We start from the raw sequence: 24,255 nt of genomic DNA on the forward strand, positions 1-24,255 counted from the left end.
GCCACATTCGATGCGATATTATGCCCTTATATTATTCCAAAAATGATAAACTGTGTACGAAGACTTTTAATAGTTAGATACACATTTGAGCAAAAAAAATGTAAATATTTTTTAATTTTTATCACAACTGTTGATGGTTATACTATAAAATTAATATATATATATATATATAGGATATGGGTCCTATACAATTCTACAATTCTATAATTAAAACTATTACTTCACTCCTATCTTCTTAAACCGATTTTTATTTGAATCTTACTATAAAATTCAACTCTGCATATTACGAATTAAGACACAAAAGAGAAATGAAAAGGGCGCTGTCAACAATTGTTGTCATCTTTTTACACACCAAAACCGAATGCAATGCAAAACAGAAAACAAAAAACATATATTACTGCTGGAGTGCGAAACAGGAGTAAGTTAAACGCGGATGGTTTTAATTAAACAAAAATTAGTTTTTAATTACAAGAAAGTTAAATATGCGTGGAATGTGTGTGTGCAAGCGTTAATAAAATATTAAAAACGCTAAATTTAATATGTGCGAGTGAATTAAGTGATAAATGAGAAATAAACAAAATTGAATACCAACACGAAAAACTAATTGGTTATTTTCGATGTCAGCACAAGTAAGTGTTAATTGCATTCAAGTGTGTAAAATTACATTTATTATAGAGAAATATAATAAATGTTATAAAAAAGAGTTTGTGTTAATAGACACTTTTGGTTATATAAAATATGTTTGAAAATTTCGGCACACACCAACAGGATTATTGATTTTTCGTTTGCAAAAATTAATGCGAGCAAATTCGGTGGAAAAATCTCAGTAGATACGCCATGCCACCAGTGCCCAGTTTACATATGTATAACAGCATGCCAGAAGCAACAACAAATACCGCTTTATTGCACCACTTATTTTTAGCTGCAATTGCAAGTAGGTGTTGTTGTTGTTATTGTTGCACTAGAAAATCAATGTTAAACAAGTAACAACGACGATTGGTATTTGTAGCCAAAGGATTCAAGTCAATACACGCACACAAATATATGGATAAACACATATGTATGTAGAAGTGTAAACAAAAGCAAATGCGCAAACACACCTTCCTGCTTTGACCAGCCATCAGTTTTCACACACACCAACTAGTATTTATAGCTTTCATAGTTGTGTGTGTATGTGGCGGCAAGCCGTGAACTTGTGCGTTCGCTGACTGAAGCATTGCCTTTTCCGTTTCCGTTCGGTGTCATTAACCGCCATGGAAAATTTCTACACACACATACACTTCCATATATGTACATATATGCGAAATTTGATTCCCACGTTATTGAGACGTAGTTGCGAAATGAGGTCAAACTTTTTGTTGGAAAATAACTTTTTATACCCTGAACAGGGTATATTAGGTGTGTAACACCCAGAAGGAAGCGTCGGTGGCCCTATAAAGTATATATATAAATGATCAGTATGTTGAGCTGAGTCGATTTAGCCATGTTCGTCTGCGCGTCTGTCTGTATATATACGAACTAGTCCTTCAGTTTTTAAGATATCGTTTTGAAATTTTGCAGATGCTATTTTCTCTTCAAGTAGCTGCTCATTTGTCGGAACTGCCGATATCGGACCACTATATCATATAGCTGCCATACAAACTGAACGATCGGAATCAAGGGCTTGTATGGAAAACTTCCGCATTTTACTACATATCTTCACGAAATTTGGTGTGAGTTATTTTTCATGGAAATAATTTAATCTCCGAAAAAATTGTTCAGATCGGTTCACTATAGCATATAGCTGCCACACAAACTGAACGATCGGAATCAAGGGCTTGTATGGAAAACTTCCGCATTTTACTATATATCTTCACGAAATTTGGTGTGAGTTATTGTTCATAGAAATAATTTAATCTCCGAAAAAATTGTTCAGATCGGTTCACTATAGCATATAGCTGCCATTCAAACCGAACGATCGGAATCAATGGCTTGTATGGAAAATTTTCGCATTTGACTACATATCTTCACGAAAGTGGGTGTGAGTTATCGGTTAGAGAAATAATTTAATCTCTGAAAAAATTGTTCAGATCGGTTCACTATAGCATATAGCTGCCATACAAACTGAACGATGGTGATCAAGGGCTTGTATGGAAAACTTCCGCATTTTACTATATATCTTCACGAAATTTGGTGTGAGTTATTGTTCATAGAAATAATTTAATCTCTGAAAAAATTGTTCAGATCGGTTCACTATAGCATATAGCTGCCATACAAACTGAACGATGGTGATCAAGGGCTTGTATGGAAAACTTCCGCATTTTACAATATATCTCTACGAAATTTGGTGTGAGTTATTGTTCATAGAAATAATTTAATCTCCGAAAAAATTGTTCAGATCGGTTCTCTATAGCATATAGCTGCCATACAAACCGAACGATCGAAATCAAGGGCTTGTATGGAAAATTTTCGCATTTGACGTGGTATCTTCACGAAATTTGACATGGATTACTGCTTAAGGTAATAATATAATCTCCGAAGAAATTGTTCAGATCGGTTAATTATATAACCCTAATGTTTCTAGCAAACAACCCGGCTAAAAAGAATTAGTAAAATGTTTTCTTTTTTTTTACTTACTTTTTCTTACGTCTTTCGATTTGCTTAAACACATAGTTAATAAAAGAAATGCACCTGTGAAGGGTATATTAGCTTCGGTACAGCCGAAGTTAACGTTTTTTCTTGTTTTTTTTTTTAAGAAATAGTATAATTAAGGTGCGTAAATGATACTAATTATATCATAAATATAAAGAAATATTATACACATTTCTAACGATATTGCAGGTGATTATATTAAAATGAGCGCAAATCTAAAAAATTGCTTTATTATGAACTAATTATTTCACCTGCGTTCGTTTTTATTGCGTTCAACCGCCTAATGTAACCGCAATCAATATAAGAACTTGCTAATTTTCGCACTTTTGAGCTTAGAAATCTGAGATTCTTTGTAAGTTTATAGTCACCTAACTGACGTCAGTTTGTTTTTTTGCGTTTAATTTTTGACGATTTCCTTTTATTGTCTGGGGCCAACCCATAAGCGGAAATCAATTTTCATTCATGCCTACCTTAACACGCACACAGTGTTCTCGATTTATTTACTGCGCTTTTGCCAGCAAATCAAATCTGAAGGCGTGTCGTCGTACATTTTATTGCCGATATCCGCGTCTTATCAGAATGGTTAAGGAAAGCAAGCGTGTCTAACAACAATTATACACATAAAGCGCCTCATCACTCATGCCACCTGTCATTCCCGTATATCTTCCTTTTTTATTTTTTTTTGTCCCTAATTTTGTATGTCTTCTTCGGTGTTATGAGCACCACAACTTACACTTGAAAATTGGCGTTAATATGTGTATACGAGGTGTGTTCAAAAAATAACGGGAATTTCCAAATGTTTTTATTTTTATTTTTTATTAAGTTGGTATACAAACATGTCTGGGCCGTCGTTTCACAAGCATACTCGTTCGAGATATCATTTACTATCCCAAAAACCCAGTTTGAGAAGTGTTTCGACGATTGGAAGAAGCGCTGAAGTGCATCATATTGAGTAGGGACTATTTGAATGACGACAAGATTATTGATTTTTTTTTTTTTTCAAAAATGTAAATTCCCGTTATTTTTTGAACATACATCCTATACGTGTATTGACATAAGTACGATTGATAAAACATATTTTCGAAATATATACTTGGAAAATAAAAATTTTCAAATGAAAATAATTAAATAAAAGCCTTCCAGAAGGGGTCAGCAAAAATTAGTTATATGGCTAAAATATTTCTATGAAAATTAATAAAGTAATTTTCAATATTTTTATAAATTTATTATAATTTAATATTTAATAGTATAACTATTATTTACATAAAAAATAAATAAAATATCTTCCGCACCATATTTGCTTTTATTTTATTTCTTTTATTTTATAAATTATTTTTATTCTCCCAAAGTTTAAGCGACCACCCTAAATCCATAGACAAGTAAATATGGACATATAACGCCAACAATCGCTCCATGATTTTTTTATGCCATGCATTATGTCTGCCTCTTACACTGCGCGCCTTTCTTTTTTAATTAATTTAATGTTTTGCATGACATTCTCTGTTTGTGTTGTGTTGAAATTTAAGCTGTCTTTGACTTAGAATTCGACTGTACTATTGGGTAAATGAGCGCGAATAATATACATATGTACATATATATTTTTGGTAATTCTTGACCTAATTACGTTATTTACGCTTTGCGTATTGCGTTACTTCCAGCAAAGGGTTTGTAAATATGACACAGACAGGCGTAGGAATATACATAAGGCAAAGCTATAAGTAGTTTAAAAATTTGTTTGAATTTAGTAATGGTTAAAGATGAGAATACAGGGTGGATATGGAGCCTTTTTTAAGCTTTTGGTGATAAAAGTAATCATAATATGTGTTATTTATATCATATATGGAGTCATAACTGACAAACACAATCCAGTTCCCTCGACGGTTGGGCCCATGGAACCGAAACGAACCCGAACTTTTTTCTGGTAAAGTACTGTCCTCTGGACAGCTTTCCACATTATATGGAGAATGTTTTTTTTTCTGACCACACAACAACTACAAATTAACACAATAAACCAAGTTCTTAAATAAAGGTCTCGTCTTTTTTTTTTTGAAAACTGAAGAATTTAAGTTATTTACGGAATACAACAGTTAAAAAAAAACAAGATGATTGATTTAAGCCCTAAAAATCAGAATTTTTCGAAAAAAATAATGTTTTAGGAACTGTTCCCACTTTACCCAATAATATTTTAAGAACATTTTAATCGATTCACTTAGAATAGCTTAAAAAAATTCATAAATCTATCAAAACCCCAATTTACATTCACAACAAATGATCCTAGTTCCCTAATTTAATTTAGACTAATGGAGTAAAATGTCTTCCTGACAGGTCCAACGACCATTTTTTAATATATTTATTCGAAAATTATTGTCTTTAGCTATATCCATCTAAGTGACACTGTTACTTGGTATATCGTAGCTTCAATGAAAGAAAATAATACATAAATTCTTAACTAAATTGATACAACAACAAAAAATTTCATTAAAATTAATTTATAAAATAAAAAAATTTATTTAAAAAAATTTTAAATAAAATATTTTTTTTTGTAAATAAGTTTTTTTACTCAAAAGTCTCGAGGGTTTTCTCTCCAATCCCCAAAAAACATTTTTTATAAAATAAAACAATTAATTTAAAAAAATTTTAGATAAAATATTTTTTTTTGTAAATATGCTTTTTTACTCGTCTCGAGGGTTTTCTCTCCAATCCCCAAAAATAATTTTTTATAAAATAAAAAAATTAATTTAAAAAAATTTTAGATAAAATATTTTTTTTTTGTAAATATGCTTTTTTACTCAAAAGTCTCGAGGGTTTTCTCTCCAATCCCCAAAAAAAAATTTTTTAATACTATATACGATTTTCTTTACTTCAAAACATTTAAAGACCCACCCTGTATACAAAGCAATTAATAATATTTTTTTTTTAAATAAATTGTTTTTACTCAAAAGTCTCGAGGGTTTTCTTCTTCTTCCGATCTTCAAAATTTTTTTTTTTTTAATACTATATAGTATATCTTTAATCCAAATTGTTCATCGACCCACCCTGTATACGAGGCAATTAATAAATTTTCAACTACAAACAAACACATATGACAATTAGCAAATAGAAGACAAATCCACAAGCGCTCCAATAAATGTTAGAACCCAATGGAAATGAGGTTGTGCATTTAAACAAATTTCTAGCAAGCTATTTGCATGCAAGAGCACAGACAGACATCGACAAATATATACAAATTCACGCAGGCATGCTTAGCTGAGTCGACTGAGTGGGCGGTTGCCAGTGGCCACTTGACCAGTCGGGTTAGTTCTTATGTAGACATATATACATATGTAGGTATGTATGCATGTTTGAGTGTGCAATGTCTAAGTGACCACTTCAGCTGATTTGATGTCATTCGCTCCATTTACCAGCGTCAGCTTGTGTGGTTGGTGTCAGCGCTTGTGCCGTAAGGTAAATACGATACGCAAAGCGCGTCAAGTGTCAGCAGCTCATCATTTCATTTTGGGTTTGACGCTCGGACTGCTAGGCTACGACGTTAGCTAGCGCATTATGAGCACATAAACACGACGTGACAGTTAAAAAAAAATAAAGAAATAAAGAAATTAAAAAAAAAAAATTAAAATAAAATTTTTTTGATCCAAAGGTGGTGCAGTGAATCACTGGTTTACACCAAAAAAAGTGTCTTAAGTACTGTTATATTATGCAGGTTGGTGTCGTATTTTTTATAGCTTTAACTTTTAAGTTAATATTAGTGAGCTTGTGTGCGCTTAACGGCTTATGTGCATGTGCGACGCGCTCGTATGACATTATGCCACTGAGTGCGGTCGCTGCGGCATGAAGTCACTCATGACTCGTTGGGCGTTGGATGCGTGCATAAGTCGGCAAGAAAATAATAATTAGCCAAAAAGTTGATTTTATAAAAAAATGTCAAAAAAAAAATTAACCGTTATTTTTGAAAAGTGAAATATTTGCTCTGCTCATTACAGCGTTCGGCGGTGTAAACTCTTTAAACGCAACGTCAACCGGCAGTGAACATGGTGAAAATTCTGCAGGCCTATAATTTTGCCAAGCAGCACACATACTCGCTGAATGGTGACATTCTCTCCGCCTCATTGATAGATTCCAGTCGCATTGCCGTGAGCAGTGCTGAGCAGTTTATCGAAATCTACGATATTGGTGGCAAGCAGCGACGCAATGAATTGAATGGCATCGATTTGAATGCAATCACCACGGCTAGTGAGTATGCCGCTGCTGAGGCTGAGGCGGCGGCGGCTGCAGCACAAGCTGCCGCAGATGAACGGCTGCCCACGAAGTATACGCTTGCAACGGTGGGTGAGGTGGTGCACTTGATATACTGTGAAGCAGGTGAGTTCGATTGGATCAAAATCTGAAGTTATTGTATTTTCTAACTGTGATATCACCTTATCGATTATTAAAAAGTAAAAAAATATCGATATTTATCGATATCGATTTTAAAATCAGTTATACCCTTAAAAATTCATTTTTTTTCAAAACCAAACTGGAAATATCGCCAAGTTCATAATGGATGATGGTTCAGGCATATACGTAGAGCTTCTCCCAATGGAGATTCGAGAAAATTTCAATCCGTATTTTAATTTCTGCTGAGTACCCGACTCAATTTTCAAATCAATGAGAGAAAGAGCAGTAAATCTCTCCGATACCACTGCGAAAAATTAAAAAAAAAAAATTTCTATCAACATTGAAATCGATATTTATCGATAGCATAAAAATAATCGATAACAATTTAATGTTTCATTAAAATGTGTCACTACGAAAATCAGCATAATAAATTTCTATGAACCTTCCGAATTTTAGTTTGTGCTGAAAGCCCTAATCCATTTCTCAATTCATTAAAGGAAGGAGGCTCATTCGGATAACTGTCACGAATTAAAAAAAAATATCGATATAAAAATAAAGGATTAAAATCAATGATGAATAATCGACACTTATCGATAACTTAATAAAAATAATCGATATTTGTTTAGAAATTTATTTAAATTTAACGCTATGAAAATCGGCATAATAAATTCCAACGAACCTTCCTTTCTTTCCCTTCTCTCACGCAGGCAAATATCTACTCACATTGGAGAAAGAAACACTCGGTACGCCAGTACAAAGTGGCAACACCGGCATTAGCTGCACCAGCAGTAGCAGTAACACCGTTATTTGCCCCGAGGATGATACGAAAATGTTTGTGCGCATTTATGCCAATTTTTGGAAATTCTCCGAAGCAAAATTAATCGATCTACCCATTACTATACGCATAGCCTCCATGACCACACCCAAGGCACCGCTAGTGGAGAGCATCGATGTGATTGAGCTACCGCTGCGTAGTCCACCCGATCTCATACAATGCTGTCAGACATCGGGCAATATTATAGTGAGCAGCAAGGAGCGCATCTATCTGTATGAATACACCCAATGCACACACGAGACCACGCAGCCGCGGTTCTCCTACATCGACTTTCTGCCGTTTAAATTTTTTGTGAATCTCAATTTTGTGCCGCTGCGTCTGTGTCTGGCCGAGAATGTTATAGCTGCGATGAATAATCGCTACTGTGTCGCTTTCAAAGTGGTCGATGTGGTGGGCAGCAGCGCTGCTGGTGGTGTACATTGCAGTCCATTGGATAATGATTACGGCGGCGGTGGTGGTGTCTGTTTGGAGGACGTCGCGGATGTGGATGTCGACGAGGCTATCTCTAGCTCGGAATCGAGTCTAATGAGCAAGGCGAGCGCTGGTCCCTCGAGTCACAACAGCTTTGAAACAGATTCGTTGGAAACGACATCAAGTGGCCGGCCAATGGGTGTGGCCGGATTTCCCGGACGCACTCCAATCGATTTCAATGTGGCACGCATTGTGAACTCGGCTTGTGGACGTGAATTCGAGGTGGATTTAAAATCGCAGTGGGAGTTGGGTGATGCCATAAGTGTTGGTGGTGCGGGTGGCGGCGGCGGTATGGGCACGACCTCGCTTGGCAGTGGTGGCGTTTGTGTTGGCGATACACAAGAGATTATAATTATGCCAGCACGCGCTAACGATATTAAAATTAAGCTGGTTAATGAAGCGAAAGCTATGAATGTGCAGGTGAGTGCGGCAAAAAAAAACATTTTCAAACATATTTAATTACTGTCATTCTCATCACTTTTACAGCGCGTCTCCAGCCATGGCAACATGACGTACGCTTACAACGAGGACACCAGTGTACAATATGATGTACGTAAACTGCTGCAGATCTGCATGAAGTCTTCGGAACCGAATGGACGCATTGTCGATATTTTACGTTGCATGGATCTGAAAGCGATCTACCAACGTAATCCACATGAGGATGACTTGGAGGACTCCGAATACGATATGGGCAATCAGCAGGTACCTGGTGCGGTGACCACTACCAAACACGCCAATCGGCGTACACTCAAATCCGGCAAGCATCAGAGTTGCGTCGGCTATGCTTTGTTGGTGGCAAGCAGCGTTGACGGTTATCTATATCAGTTCTGTGCACAAGGTATATGACTAATGTAATATTTCATGCACAATTTAATAACCGAATCTCTATTTTAGGCAAATGGTATAGTGAGAATGAGAAGCCTATTGCCACGTACTCTTTCACCGCACCCGTTTTGAAGGTGCACATCAACGATTACGTCATCTATGCCATCACCACAGAGTCAGTGGAGACACACACCTCACGTATTGGCCACAAACTCTACAACAATCGTTTTGAATACCCCACACTGGGTGGCCTCTTCCCCGAGGAGTCCAGTCCCGATGTCAATTCGGCCATTGCTGTCATTGGACTCTGCGCTTTCATGCATGTACAATATGTCTGTGTGAATCGCAACAATTTAGTGCTAATTACAAATAGTGCGCTGGCCAACAACAACAGTGAGGCCAATAAGAGACGCAGTGGTGGTGGCGTAAGCAACGGTAATGCCGGTGGACGTAATATTGCGGCGCGCATATTAGGCGAAGCTAAAGTCAAGAATTTGCTACGCAGCAGCAGCAACAATGCAGCGCAGCAAGCGCAACTCAACGAATGGACGCTCTACAATTTGGAGGTGCCACCGGTGGAGCATGTGATTGAGGATTTGGAGGCGATTTCCGAATCGTATCGTGCCGCCAGCAGCACAAACTTTTACGATTTAATGGAGGAGGCGCACGTTATGCTGCGTTTGAGTCTCTCGCTGCAATGCGAGCAGTTGGCCGAGGAGCGCGAACAGCAGCTGCGCAGCAAATTTGTGGAAAATTGTCGCAAATTGGCAGACTTCTCAATACGGTAATGATTTTTTGCACTTAACTGTGTTAATTATCTCTTAAACCATATTTAATTTGACAGCTCGCGCAAGAAGGAGGTTTACCTGCAGGCCACCGGGTTTTACAAAATGTGCAATCTGCAACTTGCCGATATCTACAGCAACTATATTAACTCTTACGTGCAGCCCGCTTACCTTGAGCAACAACAACTACCATTTGGCAACAACTCACCAGTAATCGATGAGACGCAATTGGTTGGACTAATATATACAGTGAAAATGTTCCTACTCGGTTTAGGCACCGATCGTCTATTGGCCGCCTTTCTCAATCAGCTGGTGAAGCCATTTTTCACACCGAATCGTGTTATAGAACAAGGCTACCCGCAAGTGCCGTTGTCATTGGAATTCCTTAATATGTTTATCAAATATTCGCCGGCGGATATACCGCAAATCATGCTGAATTCGCCCGTGGTGGCCGACGCCATAAGTGGCGAGTTGGTTAATTATCTAAAATATCTCGACAAACTGTAAGTTTAATGGTTTAATGGTTAAATATTAAATATTCCGTTTCTTTTATATAAACTTTTTACAGCAATCCCGATGAGAATCTGCTGCTCGCCGTAACAGCCTGTCGCATGTCCAATTATCTGCTCGCGCAGGAAGTAGTCGCACGTCTGAGTCGCCGCGAATTGGCCGTGGCTCTCATTAAACACAAGAATGTGCTCTTCGATGATGGCACCGTACTCTTCCAACGTCGCGGTTCGCAGCATTATGATGCCTTTAAGTATCGTAATGGTGTCACTGCCACAACAGCTAGTGGACAACAACAACACAAATCTACAGCCGCAGCACAAGCGGCACGTCGTCAACACAAGCGTAAACCCTCATTTGGGCAGCCGCAAACGACGAATGCTTTGTTGGCACCAACACACACCGCTCACGGCGTGATCTCTTTCTCTGACTTTACGGAAACCATTTTGTTGGCCACCGAGAATACGGATTTGATTGAGGCTATCAGCGATGTATTTATACATGCGCTTTGCATTGAGCATAGTATTACGTTGGAAATCATTTTACAACTCTTCCTCAACTATATCGCCTCGCATATCGGTCACAAGGGCTATCAGACGTCGCAGAAGGTGTTTGTGAATATTTTACAGGTTAGAAAACACGTTTATATTGGTTCACAAATAATGGTTGATAATATTTTCCCTTACTCTAATATTTTTTAAACATTTCTAATAAAATATTTTGATTTTCCAGGTCTATTACTATGATTACTTCGATGTCAATCCCATGCACAATCCACATGACATGCCTTCAAACTCACCGCCCCACTTAGTGGGCGGCGATGAATACGATGAAACTTCCTCGAAAGCGCCCTCATTGAATAGCGAACGCGACAACGAATCGATCGCTAACTCATTGCCCGAATCGAATTCCGGCGCTAGTTCATCCATGGACGAACGTAGCTATTCGCATGCCACAAATCGTAATCGCATCGTCTACGATCAACTGCACGAACACAACTCACCATATAAGCGCAACACAACGCTCTCACCAATACAACTGGACACAAATGAACAGCAGAGCTCCTCACAAGGCAGCAACGATGCCGAAACGAATCTAAAGGGACTCAAAATACTATTCCGCATGTATATGGGGCGGCTGAAGTCGTTGAGTGATCTCATCACCGATCTACAATCGGCCGATGTTGAGCAACAGCCGGTTAATGAGGATTGTGTCAGTCTACGTATGGAATGCATTAAGTTCATGATACGTCATTTGCAAGAATTACGCGTACAACAACAACAACAACAACAAAATAATTTATTGCGTCAAAACGTGGGCACACAGTACTATTATGCGAAATCGGCCAGTTACAGCGGTGCACAGCCAACGGGCGCGCCAGAGGAGCGTAAGATTATCTATGTGCCATTCATACCGGATTATAAATTATGCGGCGAGGAGTTTGAACGTCATATAAAAACCTATTTACGTCCAATACCCTGTCTGTTGGAGCGGCCACAATATCTAAATCGTTTGCCGCCATTTAGGCGTGATGACTTCAGCTTTCCCAATCGCGATGAGGGTGAGTGTGAGGTGCGTTTCTTGGGTTGGCATAACGAGCTGTTGACGCTAACGCTGAAGATACAGGTGGGTTTACTGGGATATTATAGCATTATATATGTATGTGTCTATGAAAATATATTTATTTTTATTTTTAGTCACTTTTGGCTTCTACGAAAATCGATCGTGAGATTATTGAAGAGTTTATTGCTTTCATACAAAAGACGCCAGATTTGATTGGTATCGATAGTTTTCTGGTTATTGTTTTACCCAAACATTTAGCCATCAATTATATGCTGAATTTCTGTCCGGAATATATGTGGCAGTATGGCAAGGTGAGTCTTAGATATTTTATTATTATACCCTGAACAGGGTATATTAAGTTTGTCACGAAGCTTGTAACACCCAGAAGGAAGCGTCGGAGGCCCTATAAAGTATATATATAAATGATCAATATGTTGGACTGAGTCGATTTAGCCATGTCCGTCTGTCTGTGCGTCTGTGTGTATAGTCCTAGTCCTTCAGTTTTTAAGATATCGTTTTAAAAGTTTGCAGATGTTATTTTCTCTTCAAGAAGCTGCTCATTTGTCGGAACTGCCGATATCGGACCACTATATCATATAGCTGCCATACAAACTGAACGATCGGAATCAAGGGCTTGTATGGTAAACTTCCGCATTTTACTACATATCTTCACGAAATTTGGTGTGAGTTATTGCTCATAGAAATAATTTAATCTCCGAAAAAATTGTTCAGATCGGTTCACTACAGCATATAGCTGCCATACAAACCGAACGATCGGAATCAATGGCTTGTTTTTTACTTACATTTTCTTACGACTTTAGATTTGCTTAAACACATAGTTACTAAAAGAAATGCACCTGTGAAGGGTATATTAGCTTCGGTACAGCCGAAGTTAACGTTTTTTCTTGTTTTATGCTAATTTGGGTTTTGAGTGAAAATTTTATTAATTTTTTTTAGTCTAACGGCTTTACGCCCAAGCACTGGGAGTCGCTACTGAAGAAAATCTTAAGTAAACAACATTTGGTGCCCAACTGGAAGGCGCATATCACTGGTAAGCTGTCATGCTATCCACTACATAACCTCTAAATCACTTCTACATAACCTCTAAATTACTTTAACATAACCTCTAAATTACTTCTACATAACCTCTAAATCACTTCTATATAACCTCTAAAACTTTTATTACATAACCTCTAAATGATTTTTTAACTCCACTTACAGAGATTCTCAACAATCTGGTGGCCGAATTGTCATTCGAAGAGCTACTACAATGCTTCCCGAGTGAAGCAATCAAACACCAGAAAACCGAAGCTTTTCTAAAGGAATTCAACGATAACCGCATCAATTATGTCAATGACAAACTCACATTCGAAGAGTTCAATAAGCCAACACAAGACTTGTGCGACAACGAAACACTGCTGCCGCGCGAACATCTGCCCATGGACAACATCGATGAGAATAATGTGTTTGAGCTAACATTACGCAAAGCCGTTTCGAAACAGCGCAGCATTGCATTGCGTTCGATGATCGAATCGACGGGCACACAGCTATTCGATGCTACTAGTAATCCGATGTATAATCTTTGAGTTAAACGTTACACATAGAATAGACGGCAAAGACGGCATATAATTGTTTGAGATTATATACGTATGCGTACAACAACAACAAAATAATATGAAAATTATTAATGAACACACACACACACATTTTAGTATAGAGTAATAGAAAAGTATATCAAATGTTGTAAAATTAGGCGCTTTGAACTATGGAATATTTTTATTAATAGATTTGAAGCTAAAAATTAAATTACTGACAGGCACACACACACACAGACTACTAGCATAATTGCGACATTAAGAAATTTATTTATTATACTAGTAGACAAGCCATACATATACATACAGACATACATTTATTATTTTAAGATTAGAAGTAGAAATATTATTTTTAGAGGTTAGGTAGAAGCACAAGGCATTGAGTCTGCTTGTATTACTCGGTTTTAAGACTTTTTATTTTTGATTTAAGGGGCTATACCAGTGTACACCATGAAAAATTAGGCGATTTTCGTGAATTAGTGAAAGTACTCGATTGATTAACGGAGCTATGCGCTGTCTTGGGAGGTGCAAAAAAAAAAAGATCCTTAACTGATGACATGATTCCGGCCGAATGAGTAGCTGAAGCTAAAAAAATCAAAAAGAGTATTAAAGTTGAAGGTATTTCCTATACAATGACCTATGATTTTTGAAAAATATCAAAAATTAACAAAATGGCGTAGTTCTGAAAAAAATTTAATTTTTTTAGGTGAAAAAATTGTCGTTTTTTTAATGCCAAATTTACTAATTTCAACAAATCAAAAAGATCGTAGTTCTTTATATATTAAATATATTCAGGAATACTCATTTTAAATTTAATCGACCGATCGGTCAATTTCTCGTTGAGTTATGATGTCAGCAATTTTGAGAAATGTCGTTTCGAGAAAAAAGTTTCAACTAGAACGCTGCCATTCATAAACTATTCAAGATACGACCTTACCGCTTTCACAGGATATTTTTGAGGCTGTTAACTATCAAATAAGCAAAAAATAAAAAAAAAATCAATATTTTGAGAATGTCACACTGCTATAGCCCCTTAAGTGAAATTATGTGTTTGTGTGGTATTAATTTGACAGTATTTGTTGTATTTTTCACAGTTAGAAGCTATATACTCGAAAAAAAATTATAATATAATAATAATATATATATAATTTTATTTTAATTTTTTTTACTTTTTTTAATTTTTTTTAATTTTTTTTTACTTTTTTTAATTTTTTTTTTTTATAATATTTCGCGTCAAAACTTCCATAAACTCAAAATCAATTTTTTTAATTAAAAAGTTTTAAGAAGAAAAGTTATAAAACTCAAAATAATTTTTATTTAATTTGAGATTTTTAAGAAAAAAGTTGTAAATTATGCTACCAACAACAAAGATTTGTTGTTATACAAAATACTCAAGCGAAAAAACCAACAAATCTGTGATGCTATCACGTGGCTATTGTTTAAGCGTTAAATATAATAAAATTATTACATTTATATTTATATTTAAATTGCATTTATAGGCTTATATATAAAATAATTTCGTATTATTAAACAGTATTTTATGATTTAACTAACTTACAGTAATCGTATAGTTTTTAAGCATTTTTACTAAGCATGCTTGCTGTCTGTGCAAATTATAAATTATATTGTATTACTATATACTTTTACAGTTATACAAACAAATGCAGCTTATATATTATATATATATATATATATATATATATACAATTAAATATTGTACATATTACACATACTACGCTTTTACATACATACACTTTCACTTCATCAGCGTCTAGTTATTTAAGTGCGTTTATTAATTTTTATTGCAAAATTTATCACTTTTATACATACATACATACATACAGACATACATATGTAGTTGCATACACATTATATACAAGTACTATACAAATACAGTGACATTCTTCAATTGATATTCAATACATATGCGCAAAAATCAAATATTATGTAAACGTTTGTTAATAGTATATATATGTATAAGCTACTTACGTACTTCATATATACATATACTACAGCTGTAAAGTGCGTATGAACATTTCCACGCTTTTTCTCCAAATAAAGTGATATTTTAAATCAAATTAAAAATTACAAAAATTAAAAAAAAATGTGTTTTTTTTTGGTTGAACTGGGTTTGTGGAATTCCATTTAGAGCGACGGAATTGTTTTTATGTAACTCTTATTTTAACAATAAGAAAATATAGTGAAACTTCCATAACTCGAACTTCCATAACTCGAACTTCTATAACTCGAACTTTTGTACTGGCAATGGAGTTTAGAAATCAAATTTCATACAAATTTCCTTCCATAACTCAAACTTCCAATAACTCGAAGTTCTCCATAACTTGAACTCTCGAATGGGCAATAAAGTCAAATTTCATAAAAATTTCCTTCTATAAATCGAACTTTTGGACCAGGGCATAATACAAAATTTAAAATTTTACTATCGAGGCAGAATTTTAAAAGAGTCCCTCTATATCGTATGGCGGCGAATACAAATTTTGATATTACACTTATGGATTGCATAATTCATGTAACAAAGACATGGGATATAGACGTCAAGAGCCAAACAATAGCTACTAAAAATGACCTTTAACGGTCCTTTAAGGTTATCTTTATTTCTGAGGCATCGTTACAGTATTGTTTTTGGACAAGAATTCACGAACAAGCAACGAGGTGTGAACTTTCAAAAATTGAAAATCGTCAAGCTCATAACATACATATAACCTTAGCGGCTGACAGACAGGCTACAGAGAAAGTAAACAATAAATACATCTGAAAATTGGATCGATTGATATAGATATATTGATATAGATATATCGACATGATACCAAATATCAAATAATTGAAAGTCGGACTTTGGGACAATTTGAAATTCTAAAATTCCCGTTATTTTTTTAACACATCTCTTTTAGGTATATTTTTCATTCTAATAGAGAACTGTCTTAGTGGAGAAATTTAGTATATTTTTATACTCTCGCAACAAAGTTGCTAGCAACAAAGTGAATCGATTTGGCCTTCTTAATGAAACTTGGAACACTTATTTCTTGGCACCATAGCAAGGTTGCTTTCGAAAATGAGCAAAATCGGACCATTGCCACGCCCACAAAATGGCGAAAAACGAAAACACATAAAGTGCCATAACTAAGCCTTAAATAAAGCTATGGAAATAAAATTTGGTATGAAGGATCGCACTATGAAGGGACATATTTGGATGTAATTTTTTTGGTGAGGTGGGCGTGGCCCTGCCCCCATATAGATTTTTTGTACATATCTCGCAAACCAATAGAGCATAAGAAATGGCAGATGGAAGCTGCACTCAGATTTTTTTACAAAATGGAAAATGGGCGTGGCGTCGCCCACTTATGGGTCAAAAACCATATCTCAGGAACTACTCGACCGATTTGAATGAAACTTGGTTTGTAATAGTTTACTTACATCCCAATGATATGTTGTTAAAATATGCCAAATCGCTTCACAACCACGCCTACTTCCTATATACCAGAACTTTGAAGACGATCTGAATCGTTTACTTTGCAATATATAAAGTAAGCACTAGTGAAGATATCGGTGCAGAACTTTGCACAAATACTATGTTTATAGTGGGGCAGCCCCATTCTAAAAATCGCCAAAATCGGACCATAGGTTTTTAAGGCCCCATATATCGAACACGAGGACCTCGGTGCTTCTAACCTAATATTATGGTTTCCAACTTTCAATGGACTTTACGAATATGTGGGTCAAATTGTGTATTATATAATATAAATAAAGTTGAATAAATAAATTGCGAGAGTATAAAATGTTCTGTTACACCCGAACTTAGCCCTTTCTTACTTGTTTAATTTTAAATTTTTATATTTTTATATTTTACAATTTTAAACTATCTCTAAATGCATGCGAATATTTCTTATAAAAATGATATATGTAACTGCCTTTCCGCCTTTTCTACAAAAAAGTAAGCAATATAATTATTTTTTATTGACCAATAAATAAAAGACTCACCGTTAATTGAAACCGAATCATGACGACAGCAAAGTGCAATTTCAAACTGGCACGTGACTGTTATTTACTTATTATGATCTATGCTATTATTAGATCTATGTTGAAAGTTTATTACAAGGTATGTTACGGATGTCTGCTTTATCAAGAACGTAATCAATTCAGGGAGAGAGATTTTATTGAAAGATATAAAAAAATGTATCTTGAAAATTGTGGTCGATATAGGTATATATCCGTTCTGAAAAAGCTCGCTAAAGTCTACGGAGACCATAAAAGGAAATTTGTTTAGGAAACTAGAGTTAATTCCAAGAAAACCCTAAAACGTGTTGTGTTCAAAAAATAACGGGAATTGAAACATTTTAAATTTCACACAAATTTCAATGAGTAAATATTTTTTTTTCAAAAAAACGGAAATGATCGTTACTTTTTTAACACACCTCGTAATACGTTGGCCTTTCCCACAGTCGGGTCTATGTAAACAGAACAGACCAGGATTTTTATCCGACCGAGACAAGAAGAAGACAGTATTTTTCAAAATTATATCGGGCATGTTTTTTCAAAAAACGGAAATTACCGTTATTTTTTGAACACACCTCGTAATACATTGGCCGTTCCCACAGTCGGGTCTATGTAAACAGAACAGACCAGGATTTTTATCCGACTCAGACAAGAAAAATACAGCATTTTTCAAAATTATATCTGGATTTTTTCTACCGCTATTACAACAACAACAATAACAAGGTGAAACTTGAAAAGATTTGTCTTAATTGTCTGTCACCAATATAGAGAAGAATACAACAATTGGTGTACACTTAAAAGCCAACTCTCCGGAGTAGAATTTGTCCTTGCCTTAATTACGTATTTGCAGTAATGATCCAATAAAAGAAAGCGAGAAGTGGGAGTTGATATTGACGACCGTTATTGTGTATATATTATATGTACTCGTACACGAAGCAGCTGCAAGTATTTTTGATTGATAGGTATCATTCTTAATAGCTATAAATGCGGGTTCATATGCATATGTTTACTTATCATTAATGTCATTTTATCATTACATATGTCATATAGCTAATATTATTTGCATTAACAGCATTTTGGGGAGATAGCAGTTAGTTGGCACTGTATATCATTTGTTGGTCACAATTTGCTAGGGTTGGTGTATTTTTTATTTGGCTACTAGAGTAGTTGTTGTATTACAAATATGTTAGATATGACAGCTGTCAATTTTGATTTTTTTGTTGTTTTTGCAGTGTTAAAACTCATAAAAGAAGTCTACAAATTTAAAATTTCTCAAATTATCTACAAAAATTATAACAGCACCACAACACCCACCGGTTATCTTATTTTAAATTTAAATTTAGTTTTTGTTGTTGAACAATGGTATAGACATTTATACGCAACGATAACTTTGTCTGTATACAGATTATAAATAGCACTACACGTAAAAGTGAGTGGCGGGAAAAACCAAATATTTTTTATATTAATGGTTTTTCAGCACCCTTATGACGTGATACATATATCTACTTAGATATACCAAAATATGCATATTATTGTCCGATTCACAGACATTTTTTTACAATTAAACGACAGTTGAAGATATATGATCAACTAATTGCCTGTTGTCTAAACAATGTATGTGCGATCTTACCTCACGAATTGGCGATTAGCGCAGCACACGTAGAACGACGCGACGACTACCTGTCGACGAAATCATGAAATCACATACTTGTCGATTTGTATGTACACTTGTAGATAAATAAGTAAGTACAAATGCACAATTTATGGCCATAGTTTCGTGCTGATAAGCCGAGTGGCTGTAGAAGAAAAATGGTATGCTCTTGAATGAAGCTTCCAAAATAAAGCAAGAACGTCTAAAAATAGTGATAACAAGAAGGCGCAATCAACAACTATAGCCGCCCATATGAGAGAGAGTGTACAGATTATACGCACATCATTTTAAATAAGAGCCGTGGATATGCGCTCTTTAGAAGTAAGGTGCTTGCTCACGACATCCCAGTAAGCATTTGAAAGACGATTTGTCATTGTTGGAAATTTTTTTGATTTTTTTTACCAAAAATAATACTGTAACGACAGTACAGCCGACGACACAGCCTCCATATTCGCGAGATATGACAAAGTGTGACTTTTTCCTTTTACCAAAAATAAAGAGAACCTTAAAGGTCCGTCATATTGCAAATGAAAGAGCCAAAGGCTACAAACATCGAGTTTGAGAAGCCTTGAAAGAAGCGCTGGGATTAGTTACTAATATTGAATATATGGACGACAGCATAAATATAGACGAATGGATTCAAAAAATGAACATACCACTTTTGGAAAACTTAATGCATGCGAATAAAAACTCAAACTAATTATGAGTAATTACTTTTTTTCAAAAAATGAAAATTCCCGTTATTTTTTGAACACACCACTTTTGGAAAACTTAATGCATGCGAAAAAAACCTCAAACCAATTATTAGTAATTACTTTTTTTCAAAAAATTAAAATTCCCGTTATTTTTTGAACACACCACTTTTTGAAAACTTAATGCATTCGAAGAAAAACTCAAACCAATTATGAGTAATTACACATTTAAAAAAAAAAAAATGAAAATTCCCGTTATTTTTTGAACACATCACTTTTGGAAAACTTAACGCATTCGAAGAAAAACTCAAACCAATTTTGAGTAATTACATATATTAAAAAAAAAATGAAAATTCCCGTTATTTTTTGAACACACCACTTTTTGAAAACTTAATGCATTCGAGGAAAAACTCAAACAAATTTTGAGTTATTACATTAACACAAAAATTAATTTAGAGATCATTTAATAGGGACATATTTGAGGTTATAAAGAGGCGATACACTGTTGCAGAAGGTTGAGAACGCTAATTTAGAAATTTTAGATATATTTCGACACATGTAGAGTGATTCGGTGGGATTGAAAGAAGGAAAAGAAAAGGGGTCAGATAATAGGACTCTATATCCTCAAAGAGGTAGTATCGCGTCCATCAGCTCTAGACTACTGTTAGGGTTTCTTAACGTGATGGGGTTGGATGGTATATTGTGATAATTGGAGAGGGCACAATAGACCTTAGGTCGCAGTGCAATCCTCAATCTGTAATATAATCTAATTGAGACTGCTTGGGTGACACTAAACAACTTTGCCACTAAAGTAATACAACTAACACCGTTAAATCTCCGGATTCACAAAAATTAATACTACTAATACTTGAAATACTATACTATAGACTATAGACTACACCAACCACTATAATACAGTAAATAACCAAGCTGAAATCGTTGCCATCGATTTACAGTTCTCAATCATCGTTCAAAATGCTCGCTGGGTGCTGCCAAAGCAATTAAACCAATACGTCGATCCCAACAGCGCAATCAATAAGGAACTGAGCAGCGTGAGATTAACAATGCCATGTACCGTGTCTCTTTATTCGTCTGCGGAACGTCGCGCTATTAGGTCGCTTTGGCGCGCGTCTGCCGTGTGCTTTTGGATAATTTCGTTGGAGTCGAAACAGATCAGTCCGAAAAGAGATCGCATTACTTAAAAACGAAAAACTAAGTTTAGCCACGGCATTGTCAAAACAAACATGACAACAGAGAGTGGTGCTATCAATCACGCAACACCTGAGACGCTTGCCAATGAAAACAAAGCATCCGCCAAAGGTGACGATGATTGCACGTTGGATGGCATTTTGGTGCGTATCGGACAGTTCGGACGCTTTCAACTCTTCAATTATGTGCTACTCTGCATACCGATGATCTTCAATGCGTTCTTCTCCATATCGTATGTGTTTACGGCGAGTACGGTGGTGCACAGGTGGGTGAGAACAGTTTTGGTAGAGAAATTAAAAATACAAAAATTAAAAATAATTTCAAATTTATCCGTCTCTGCAGATGTAACGTAACGCAGTGCGACAGCGCGTCGAGCGCTTACTACGAACCCTGGCTCAACTACACCATACCCATGAAGGGCGCTAGCTATGATCAGTGTACACGCTATGCTACAAACGGCAATTCGGAAAGTACTGCGACGCATTTCTACTCAAACCCCTCAAGTGAGTACTGCACGCCGGCGTATTTTAATCAAAGTGTTACCGAGAAATGTGGCAATGATTTGAAGTTTCGTGATGCTGAATATACGATCTCGAATGAGGTAAGAATAGCAGATCAATAAGTTTTTAGGATTCTTCTCTAAATATATAAATTATTGCAGTTTTCCATCTTTTGCTCGAGCATATGGATGCTGACTATGGTTGGTACGGTGAATAATATCGGGCAGTTTGTGGGCATACCACTGGGTGGTTTCTTTGCAGATCGGTAAGTACAAGTTTTGAAAAGACCGACTATAAGATTGGTGGTTAGATTAGATTAGAATACAGATTGAGGATTGCTCTGCGACCTAAGGTCTATTGTGTCCTCTCCAATTATCACAGTATACCATCCAACCACGTCACGTTAAGAAACCTGTGTTCCAGGGCTGAGGGACGCGATACTACCACTTTGGGAATGCAGAGCCCCAATTATCTGACCACTTTTCTTCGCGAAAGCCGGGCAGTCTCCTTGTAAGTTCTCGGTTATCTCCGCTACTAGATCACAGAATCGGCAAAGATTGGTGGTGCTCAACTACAGAATTGATTCAGCGATTCAGTTTATTGTCACTCTTAATACCATTGGAGTTGGTGCTGATGTTCCCAATTCGATAGTCGGACACAGTCAAACAACTCTTCGCATGAACTCCCCAAAAATACAATGGTTAGGAATCAACTTATCAAAGGATAAAGATGAGTAATCACGATTTAATCCTAAACCCGGAAATCCTTCCAAACCAGACAATAACGAAAACAACAATTTAATACTAATCGGCTATCCACCACTACACACCACATTAACAGGTGATTTTCCTCCACCTACTGCTACTGCAATATTGGCCGATGATAATACCCAAACAGATATCCATAAATACGATATGATTACGCGATAAGCTCAAAGGTCAAACGATTATCTATTATTATTATTTTTTTTTTTTTCAAAAAAAGTGAAAACATATTCAAACCACAAAAACAGTCAGCCAAAATTTCCATGAAACATATTTTGATTACGATTTAATCTCTGTATATATCTGTCCTTCTTTTTATCCCCTTTAGTTTCGGTCGCCGCACAATGCTCGCCATCGGCGGTTTCCTCAGCGCCATTATGGGTATACTGCGTTCGATATCCACGAACTATTACATGTTCATCGCTTTCGAATTCATCGACATGGCTGTTGGTAGCACGCTCTTTCCAACCGCCTTTCTGCTGGCCATCGAATTGGTGGGTCCAAAACGACGCGTGGCTGCCGCTACCATCATAACGATTTTCTATTCGCTGGGCGAGGCGTTGTTGGGTGTTTTGGCACAACAATTCCAAAATTGGCGTAATCTGTTGCGCGTGCTCTACACACCGGCGCTCTTACAGATACTCTTCCTCTTCATACTGCCCGAGAGTGTGCGCTGGCTGCTGAGTCAGGGTAGAGAGGAGGATGCTGCACGCTTGTTGAAACGTGCTGCGCGCATAAATAAACGTGAAATACCGGAGCATGATTTGAAAGCTTTGGTGGCGGAGAATCAAGCGAAGCTCGAACAGGCGCACGAAAGCCACTATCCAATAGTGAAAGCGTTGAAGCTGTTTCGTTGGCGTTTATTGAATTGTTGTTTCTGTTGGTTCACGCATACGCTGGTTGCATTGGGCTTGAGTCTTACCTCAGTGACGTTGGGTGGTAATAAATATACCAATTTCCAGTTGAATGGTCTGGTGCAAGTGCCCGGCTTAATTTTGCCACTACTGATTATGGATCGCATTGGGCGGCGCTATTCGCTGTGTGGCTCTATGTTGGTATGCGCGCTTTGTATGGGCGTTACAGCGGTGGTGGGCGGCGGTAAGCTTGTAGAAATGTGCTTTTAAGAGCTTTTGAAGTTAACAGTATTTTTTTTTTTAATTTTGCTGACAGATCATGAAGCCGTCGAGTTGGTGCTCTTTTTAATCGGCAAATTTGCCATAACATGCAGCTTCCAAATTTTATACTTTTTCACCTCGGAAATATTTCCCACAAATGTACGCAACAGTCTGCTGTCATTTTGCTCTATGGTGGGACGCATCGGTTCAATGTTGGCGCCACAAGCACCGCTTTTGGTATGAATTTTTGTTACATATTTTTGTGTCTTCTATATTTATTGAATTTCATCTGCTTACAGGTCAATTACTATGAGTATGCGCCGCAAATATTATTTGCAAGTTTTGCGCTAATCAGCGGTACATTAACGCTGCTCTTCCCTGAAACGACTGATAAAGTCTTGCCAACAACGCTACAAGATGCCGAACAATTGAATGATAAAAAACGCAAAAATAAGGCAAACATCGTTGAATGAGTTCGATTGTGCGCGTTGAAGTGAAGTGTTTTCTTGTTATAAACATATTTAGACAAATGTGCTTTGTAAATTTAAATTAATTTAAATGTATATTAGTGTATTATTTTGTATGTGTAGAAATGTGCCAAAGGACAGGTTAAAAATAAAAATTTGATGAAAAAAAATATATGCTGCATTGCCAACAACTGCTTATGGTCAATAAAGCATTGAAAATCAATTATTTTAGTCAATACTTAAAAAAAATTTAAAGA

The 24,255-nt window shown here is 36.1% G+C and overlaps 3 protein-coding genes across 5 annotated transcripts in view; 2 read left to right on the top strand and 1 right to left on the bottom strand.

Annotated features, from left to right (window-relative positions):
- Positions 1-24,255, bottom strand: part of LOC105221033 (transcription factor GAGA) — a 49,289-nt gene that overhangs the window by 23,405 nt on the left and 1,629 nt on the right. The gene's annotated exons all lie outside the window — the stretch shown is intronic.
- Positions 348-15,265, top strand: LOC105221055 (uncharacterized). 3 transcript variants are annotated; one of them, XM_054229674.1, is made up of 12 exons: positions 348-629; positions 6,612-6,990; positions 7,713-8,731; positions 8,798-9,149; positions 9,206-9,920; positions 9,981-10,424; positions 10,490-11,057; positions 11,161-12,054; positions 12,126-12,302; positions 12,949-13,042; positions 13,213-13,554; positions 14,017-15,264. In XM_054229674.1, exons 2-12 carry the CDS (start codon positions 6,660-6,662, stop codon positions 14,046-14,048), a joined length of 4,968 nt encoding a protein of 1,655 aa, XP_054085649.1. In that variant the 5' UTR covers positions 348-629; positions 6,612-6,659; the 3' UTR covers positions 14,049-15,264. The 3 variants fall into 3 exon arrangements, with proteins under 3 accessions (XP_054085649.1, XP_011196018.1, XP_028894654.2); XM_029038821.2 differs by lacking the exon at positions 348-629 and adding an exon at positions 6,209-6,331 and having other exon boundaries at positions 14,017-15,265; XM_011197716.3 differs by lacking the exon at positions 14,017-15,264 and having other exon boundaries at positions 349-629; positions 13,213-13,890.
- On the top strand, positions 21,020-24,170 carry Orct_14 (organic cation transporter protein). Its single transcript, XM_011197728.3, has 6 exons — positions 21,020-21,417; positions 21,495-21,753; positions 21,814-21,917; positions 22,745-23,514; positions 23,587-23,768; positions 23,831-24,170. The coding sequence occupies exons 1-6, from the start codon at positions 21,188-21,190 to the stop codon at positions 24,002-24,004; spliced, it is 1,719 nt and encodes a 572-aa protein (XP_011196030.1). The 5' UTR covers positions 21,020-21,187; the 3' UTR covers positions 24,005-24,170.

This window comes from Zeugodacus cucurbitae, chromosome 4 (genome assembly GCF_028554725.1).
Source record: "Zeugodacus cucurbitae isolate PBARC_wt_2022May chromosome 4, idZeuCucr1.2, whole genome shotgun sequence".
Classification (NCBI taxonomy): Eukaryota; Metazoa; Arthropoda; class Insecta; order Diptera; family Tephritidae; genus Zeugodacus; species Zeugodacus cucurbitae.

Coding starts and splice junctions, on each gene's coding strand:
- Orct_14 (XM_011197728.3), top strand. CDS start 21,188: ATGACAACAGAGAGTGGTGCTATCAATCACGCAACACCTGAGACGCTT. Junction 21,754..21,813: donor AATATACGATCTCGAATGAG/GTAAGAATAGCA, acceptor AAATTATTGCAG/TTTTCCATCTTTTGCTCGAG. Junction 23,769..23,830: donor CGCCACAAGCACCGCTTTTG/GTATGAATTTTT, acceptor ATCTGCTTACAG/GTCAATTACTATGAGTATGC.
- LOC105221055 (XM_054229674.1), top strand. CDS start 6,660: ATGGTGAAAATTCTGCAGGCCTATAATTTTGCCAAGCAGCACACATAC. Junction 8,732..8,797: donor CGAAAGCTATGAATGTGCAG/GTGAGTGCGGCA, acceptor TCACTTTTACAG/CGCGTCTCCAGCCATGGCAA. Junction 12,055..12,125: donor CGCTAACGCTGAAGATACAG/GTGGGTTTACTG, acceptor TTTTATTTTTAG/TCACTTTTGGCTTCTACGAA.